Source organism: Otolemur garnettii, unplaced genomic scaffold, assembly GCF_000181295.1.
Source record: "Otolemur garnettii isolate 467f Iridium unplaced genomic scaffold, OtoGar3 scaffold00011, whole genome shotgun sequence".
Lineage (NCBI taxonomy): Eukaryota > Metazoa > Chordata > Mammalia > Primates > Galagidae > Otolemur > Otolemur garnettii.
Window position 1 is genome coordinate 3134723 of NW_003852406.1, and position 7914 is coordinate 3142636.

At 46.3% G+C, this 7914-nt stretch overlaps 1 protein-coding gene across 2 annotated transcripts in view; it reads right to left on the reverse strand.

Moving 5' to 3' along the window:
- Nucleotides 1–5479: 5479 nt before the first annotated feature.
- HDC (histidine decarboxylase) overlaps nucleotides 5480–7914 on the reverse strand; it is a 24702-nt gene continuing 22267 nt past the window's right edge. For both annotated transcript variants that reach the window (XM_003784347.2, XM_003784346.1), the window contains 2 exons: nucleotides 6707–6808; nucleotides 5480–6553 (listed from right to left, as the gene is read on the reverse strand). In XM_003784347.2, coding sequence (XP_003784395.1) covers nucleotides 5807–6553; nucleotides 6707–6808 — 849 coding nt within the window. In that variant the 3' untranslated portion in view covers nucleotides 5480–5806. The remainder of the gene's footprint in view (nucleotides 6554–6706; nucleotides 6809–7914) is intronic.

Below are 7914 nucleotides of genomic sequence, written 5' to 3' on the forward strand. Positions count from 1 at the left end.
GACGGCTCTGTCTCTTGTTTTCTTTTCTGACTTTATTCTAAATGCAGACCCTATGTCAGTTACCCCACAGGGTGACTTTTCACTGGGGTCTCGTTCATAATGACAATGGCATTCTAGATAAAAATGGTTGAGAGGGTAAAGGTGGGGTGAAAGGGGCGAATCAGCAAAGGACAACCCAGTGGAAATCCAGACTCAGTGTAAGCAACCGTCCTCCGCACGTTGTGTGCAAACATCATACAAACATGGGGACAGCTGCTAAGCTTCAGTCACCTGAGTATTGTCATGTAAAAATATACATCAGGTACTGCTGAGATCTTCCGATTTTCCAGAAAACAGAAATCTAGATATTTACATCTACCAATTTTTAAAATCTGAATCTCAAAATGTTTTAAATTTCCATGCATCCCAAACATAAACTATCTATGGACCAGACACGTCCCAGCTCTGCAGTTAGCACCGCCTCCCAGTCCCACACACGTTGCCTGCACTGATTTAACTCCACAGCCAGTCTCCTGCCTGGGGAGCCTGGTTAAGGACTGGGGGATTTGGGTGTGGCATGGGAGGCTTTGGGAGATTCTGAGGAGCGCTTTCTCCTTACACTCAGCTGCTTCCTTCCCTTCCTTTACTCTGCATGTATGGGCTGCAACAGGGTTCCAGGAGCAGGTCCTTGGCAGCGGCACTTAAGACAACACGTGCCTTGCCTAGACTTTGTCCCAGACTGCAGGAGCATCATGGTCACTGAGTCTACATCCAGAAGGTGTGACCCAAGTTTACAACAGCCTCCCTACAAGTTTCCCTAGTGGAGTTAGTTTCCTTCCCTAGAGGACACCCTCAGATGACCAGGTGCTAATCAAGAGCCCCAATTCTCCCCCAATGTAATCCACATAAAATCCCGGGCAAACCACATCTAGGGAGTTTCAGTGATCTATGAGATGTGTCACTACCCCACCCCCAATACGTACTAGAATTTTTTTTCTTTTATCCCACTGTACATTTGAAGATACGACAAGATTTTTTTTTAACTCTTTCCATTCTTTTAGGTGACATCCAGAAGGAATCACCACTAGAATCCCTGCCCCACTCATGCCTAAAAATAAACATTTGTTAGGCAAATGTTTGCTTAATATGCATAAAGGACTTGAGGATAGCCTAAGGAAAACTGGATATGCTGCTTGTTTGTGAATTTTTCCAATAATTTAGGCCAGGGGTGGTGGCTTACCCATATAATCCCATCACTTCTGGAGGCTGAGGCCAGGAGTTCAAGACTAGCCTGGGCAGTCAGAGCGAGACAAAAAAGTTTTAAAATTAGCAGGGCATAGTGGCAGGCGCCTGTAGTCCCAGCTGCTCCAGAGGCTGAGGCAAGGGCCATCACTTGAGCCCAGCAGTTCAAGGCTACAATGATCAAACCTCTGCCTTCCAGCCTGGGTGACAGAGCAAAACTATGTGTCTAAAGAACAGATAATAATAATAATAATAACGTAGAGTCATTATTGTTTGTGGGTCAGTCCTTGGGAATTTTTGCAAAATTCTCTCTGTTTTTGCTTTATTGATCTCCCAGCAAAAATTTGAACCTGAGCAATGGGCGATAGCATACCCTTTGTTTTTGAGTACCAAGTTGTGCAATGGTTACACGGAATTTTGTCAAAGTGAATCAGGTCTTCGGCAGAGATTATGTTAAAGCAGTGTCATCATTTTGTGTAACAAGGGGTATTTTGGAGGAGGGAAAGTCAGCACTTACACTATTAATCAGAACATTAGTGTTCCATTAACCAGAGCCTGCTTGGCCCTGACAGCCTTTTTACCCATGTTTCGCACTTTCCAGTTAGAAATCTATGTCCTCGTGTCCCCTCCCTGCTTCCCTGCCTGATGGTCTCCTCAGCCTCCTCATCCCCATACCTCCCTATGTCTGGCCAGGTTCTACAGCTTCTTTGTGACAGATACAGGTGTCGGCACAATATCCTCATATCCCATGTATATAAAAAAATTAAACCATGACCTATGAGAGATCATCAACTCTAAAGACTGATTTGTCTCTTGTAAGGGGTCAGTAATCATGTGCATAGAAATATCTGCACGAGTAAGTCATCTTCACTTGAAAGTATATGTTTTAAAAAAAAAAAAAAAAACCAAAACTATATCCATCTAAATCGTTCAATAGGTCAACAGGTCTTTGATTTCAAACATATTGTCTGGAAACTTGTAATCAGTGCATAGATAGGATGCTATAGGAACCAAAATAATCTGGGGACAAAACTAGGAAATGTCAGTATCTGGAATGGAAAATGATGAGAAACAGTATAAAAATGAATAAGATCAGCCGGGCGTGGTGGTGTGCACCTGTATTCCCAACTACTGCGGAGGCTGAGACCGGGGACTGATTGAGCCCAGGAGTTGGAGTCCAGCAGCAGGGCCAACCTGAGATAATTTGTTAAAAGCATTGCTTAGTTATACATCCACTCTACAAGCATTTAGTGGATGCCTACTGTGTGCCAAGAGATGTGCTCAGCACATAGTGCTGGGTCCCACACCCTCAGAGTTGGAACTGGAATTTGCATTTCTAACAAATTGCCAGGTGAGGCTGATGCTATGGGTTGGGGGGCGCCATATTTCAGGAACCACTGGCATAGAGGGAAAGTATCCTGAGTACACATCATGGGTGTTCAGTTAGTGTAACTCAGCTCCTCAGATCTGGACTATCTCTTACTAACTCAGCTCACAGGTCTGGAGTGGCTCAAAAAGCAGTTCCTAGGAAGCCCCCAGCATCAAGAAGCACTTTGTCATCCCAAGTCTATCATTGTTCTTAGAAATTCCCATCAATTAACAGCTTGTATCTATTTACTAGATACATGAAATGTGTTATGATTTGCTGTAGCAAAACTATAAGCAATCCTAGACAGTATCTCGTCAAAACTCTTAATGTGATTAAAGAAAAAACTGAGGCCTAAGGTTCAGTGACATGCCTGAAGTCAGTCCCACAGCCCATGGGTATCACTAAGCTGTGGCCCAGCCCTTACGGAAGAGAAGGTCTTTATACACCAGTAGTTCTGAGCGTGGTCCCTGGATCAGCAGCATCTGCATCACAAGGAAACTTGCTAGTTGCACCCCACCCCTTGCCTACTGAATCAGAAACTCTGGGGTAGGCCCAGAAATTTGAGTTTTAACAAGCCCTTCTGGTGCTTCTGACACAGGCTCAGTTTGGCAATCTCAGGCTTGGAGCAATGCTTCTCAAGCACGGGAGAATCACTGGGGATGCCAGCACTTCCAGCCCACACACACCTCATTGAGCAGCAAGCAAATCTAAAACAGGGGTTCCTAGATGTCGCTGCACCTTAGAATCACCTGGAAAACTGTCAAAGCCCACAGCCCAGGCCACCCCATTCCCATTAGATCCAGATCTAACACCTATGAACCCAGCATGTTGGGAGGCCAGGGGTTTGAAACTGGGCAACATAGTGAGATGCTCCATCTCTAGAAAAAATATATATTTTTTGAGAAAGAGTCTCACTCTATTGCTGCAGTCTAAAGTGCCATGGTGTCGTAGCTCACAGCAACTTCAAATTCCTGGGCTTAAGCAATCCTCTTGCCTCAGCCTCCTAAGTAGGTGGGACTACAGGCATGCACCATGCCTGGGTAGTTTCTCTATTTTTAGTAGAGATGGGGTCTCACCCTTGCTCAGGCTGGTCTCCTACTCATGAGATCAAGCAATCCACCTGCCTTGGCCTCCCAGAGTACTAGGATTACATATGTGAGCCACCATGCATAGCCTAAAAAAATGTTTACATCATCTAGGCATGATGGTACATGCCTATAGTCCCAGCTACTTGGAAGGCAGGTAAGAAGATTGCTTGAGCCAGGAGTTTGAGATTACAGTGAGCTATGAGTACACCACTACACTTTTAGCCTGGGCAACAGAGCAAAACCCTCTCCCCCCCAAAATCCATGGGAGTGAGAGCCAGGTATCAGTATGTTTTCAAGACCTCCAGGCAATTCTAGTGTGCAGCAAGTTAAGGGATAACTGGTAGAGAAGGGGCAAATTTTGAGCTCTTGACAAAGATTCTGTCCTTCACAAACTCCAGCCAAGTTCCTCTGAGCCCTCTTCTTTATTTATTTTTTTATTTTTTATTTTTATTTTTATTTTTTTTGAGATGGAGCCTCAAGCTATCCCCCTGGGCAGAGTGCCGTGGCATTACAGCTCACAGCAATCTCCAACTCCTGGGCTCAAGCGAGTCTCCTGCCTCAGCCTCCCAAGTAGCTGGGACTACAGGCGCCCGCCACAACGCCTGGCCATTTTTTGGTTGCAGCCATCATTGTTGTTTGGCGGGCCCGGGCTGGGAATTCGAACCCGCCACCTTAGGTGTATATGGCTTTTTACTTTTTGTCATTTTTCAGATTCCTGACTCTGCCAAGTCCCTGATGACCCTCTCTCTATTCTCCCATTCTCCCTTTAAAATGCCCAGTCAAGGCTGAGCACTGTGGCTTGTGCCTATAATTCTAGCATTCTAGGAGGCTCAGGTGAGAGGATTCTTTGAGCTCTGAAGTTTGAGACCAGCCTGAGTAAGAGTGATATCCAGTCTCTACTAAAAATAGAAAAAAAGAAAAATTAACCAGGCATTGTGGGAGGCACCTGTAGTTCCTGCTACTTTGGGAGGCTGAAGCAGGAGGATCACTTGAACCCAGGAATTCAAGGTTGATGTGAGCTAGGCTAACACCACAGCACTCCAGCCTGGGCAACAGAGTAAAACTCTGTCTAGGAAAAATAAAAAGATAAAAAGTAAATAAAATGCCCAGTCACCTTTGCACAAATCCAAGTGGAGTTCAATTCACACTGGACCCTTTTCCCTACTACAATAATATATTACTGATTAAAATCTATTCTTATCACTTTCACCTGTGTCCAGATTCGCTTATTTTTAATACCCTTCATATCACCAATATCCAAGCCACTCTATAAAAGTGCCATCTGAAATGGGAAGAAAATTATTTGGGGGAGCTTCTCAACTAACCAGGATTGAGCTGTTTATGAGCATACCTTTTATTTGACCGAGGGGTCCAGAAAAAAGGGGAAATGCACAAGTTCCAAACCTAGAGAGGAAACATTTAAATGTGCTTGGAGGGCCCAAGGGAGGTGCTAGGCCATGAGCTCCTAACCAAGTCCAGTCTTGAACAGTGCTAGATGGTAGAGCAGGATGACATCACTGAGCCCAAGACCCCTGTGTCTGCCTCTCAACGCTGTCTGCCCTCGGCCTCGGTTTCCTCATTTATAAACAGTGAGCCGCAGTGCCTGACTCATAACTGATGCTTGTAAATACAAGCTACCTGCCTTCTTCACTCCCCAGGGTGCATCCAGACCCATGTTCTCACAGTTAAGTGCAGATCTTCAGTATCCAGAAAAGCAGAAATCTATAAGGTGCATGAGCTTAGGCTCCAAGATGGTTAGTGAGTCCATGTCTCAGTGGCCAAATAAGTGACACAGGATATATTTTGTTTCAGGGACAAGCACAATTTATTTCCACATCACATTTCATGTCACAAGCTGAACCACAAAAGCTGCCTGTCGGTATACTACCCTCAGCCCTTTCTCTCTAACCAGCCTACTGGAATCTTCTAGATGGTGCTGGTTTAAACTCTCCATGTGTACCCATGATGGGTGGAGATCCTCACTGAGAATCTCAGAATTATGGACTTGCCCCTAGAACAGATACGCGCGCACACACACACACACACAAGCACATAGAGTCGGCCTTCAGTTTTGAGGGTGCACAGGCTCCGGGGGGTGCACCGCCAGGCCTGGGCTGAGGACCCGGCTCTACACCATGGCCTGCAGAGGGCAGCAGGGCAGCTGGAGCCCGCACTGGGAGCTGCACTCAGGGAAGCTGGGGACGCTGTAGAACTTGATTAATTTTTTGAAGGCACTCTTCTTCAGCAGCAGCATCTCTTCTGGAAACCTGGAGAAGATTCTAACCCGGGAGGAGCCCCCACTCTTGGCAGCACCGTCTGCGGGCAGCGGCTTCTGAGCGCTCACGGGCACGCTGGTGCAGCTGAGGGAGCGCACCGTCTTCTTCTTGCTCTGCACAGACAGGTAACTGAACAGGAAGGAGGACAGCTTGTGTTTGGTGGTGTCCGGGGCCTCTTCTGAAAAGCAGTCGTCAAGCGGGTCCAGCAGGGTTTCAAGCCGGTGGCCACTTTCCCTTCTCACAGGACTGGCTCCCTCACGCTGAGGCTGCTTGATGATCTTCCTGGCCTGGGCTGAGTCATCCCCTGCCTCATGGACAGACTGAAGGGACGTCCCACTGCCCAAGGCTCTGCAGCCCCTGATTTGGGGGACTAGCTTCCCGGCTTGAGGGCGAGGTTGGGACGTGCAATGCTGACTCAGGACGAGAGTGGCAGCATCTCGGATGAGTTTCCAATCTCTCAGGATGTCATCCCTGGTCGTAAACTGGGATGTGACAGTAAAACGAATGATCAACTTGTCCTGGACAGTGGCCGGGATGAGGAAGACATGGCCAGCTTTAGCTATTTCCTTTAACACACTTTCTGTGAGACAGTTAGGACCCTGTTTGAAGGATAAAGAGACAAGAAGTCCACATCACACCCCTTGTCAGCATCCCCGGAAGCCCAGCTGCTGTGTGTCCAAGAGGCTCAACAACCACTAACTCTGGGACACCAAATAACATCATTCATAGAAGGCAGCAGAAGATGGCATTACCTTTAGTCGAAAAACTACCAGGCCAAGGTGCCTCTTGGCAGGAATTTCAAACAAAGGGTCGTTTCTGACCAGAGATTCAAAATATTTAGCCATTTCAGTGCCCTGGAATTATAACAGAGAAAGAACTGAGGTTAATAAACAAGGGACAAGCTGTGTATAAATTTTCACACTGCCAAATGGTTTTAAGGCAGCAACACTTTTCAGTCCTGGAGACCTGAGTAGTTTCTGCCTCATCATCTTCTCCATTTCATTTTGTCTCCCAAGCTGAACCTCCAGTGGCTCCCTGTTTCCTGTCAAATCAGACCCTCCCTGAGAACTTGTGGCAGAGTTGTCTTCCAGCTCAGCTCCAGAACCCAGGGGCATATCTTCTGCAGTCCAGGCAACCTGGCCTCATATCCTGGTTTCATGGCTCCTTAATTGGCCAGGGTAGGCTCAGCGCCTGTAGCAGGGTGGTCAGAGCGCCAGCCACATACACCAAGGCTGGTGGGGTAGAACCCAGCCCAGACCAGCTAAACAACAATGACAACTAAAACAAGTTGGGGCCGGCACCTATAGTCCCAGCTACTTGGGAGGCTGAGGCAGGAGAATCGCTTAAGCCCAAGAATTTGAGGTTGCTGTGAGCTATGACGCCAAAGCACTCTACCGAAGGTGACATAGTGAGATGCTGTCTCAAAAAAAAAAAAAAATTGGCCAAGGCAACAAGGCACAGCCACACCCAGCCCATGCTCTGGAGTTCCAGCCAGATACCTCTTTCAGCTGCAACTTCCTGGAGGCCCCATATGGGCCAATGATATATCATTGGCATTGCTCTGCCCCATCCTAAGCCTACATGGCCCACATGCCTCTCAAACCTCTTCTCACTCTGTACCTCAAATGCCCTTTCACCCTCTTTTTTCTGACATATTCCACAGTGAATATCTGTTTGCATATCATCCCTACCCACCATGGAAAATGTTTCATAACTGCTGAGTGAGTACAGAGTTTCTGCTGGAGATGATGAAAAAGTTTTAGAAATAGCAGTGATCTCAATACACACAATGTTCTGAGTATATTTAATGCAACTGAATTGCACACTTGAAAATGATTAAAATGGTACATTTTCTATTATGCATAGTTTGCTACCAAATCTATGTATAAAACATGTTTTATCATAATAAAAAGTATTAAGGATTTGTATCATATTAATCTTTCTTTTTTTTTTTTTTTTT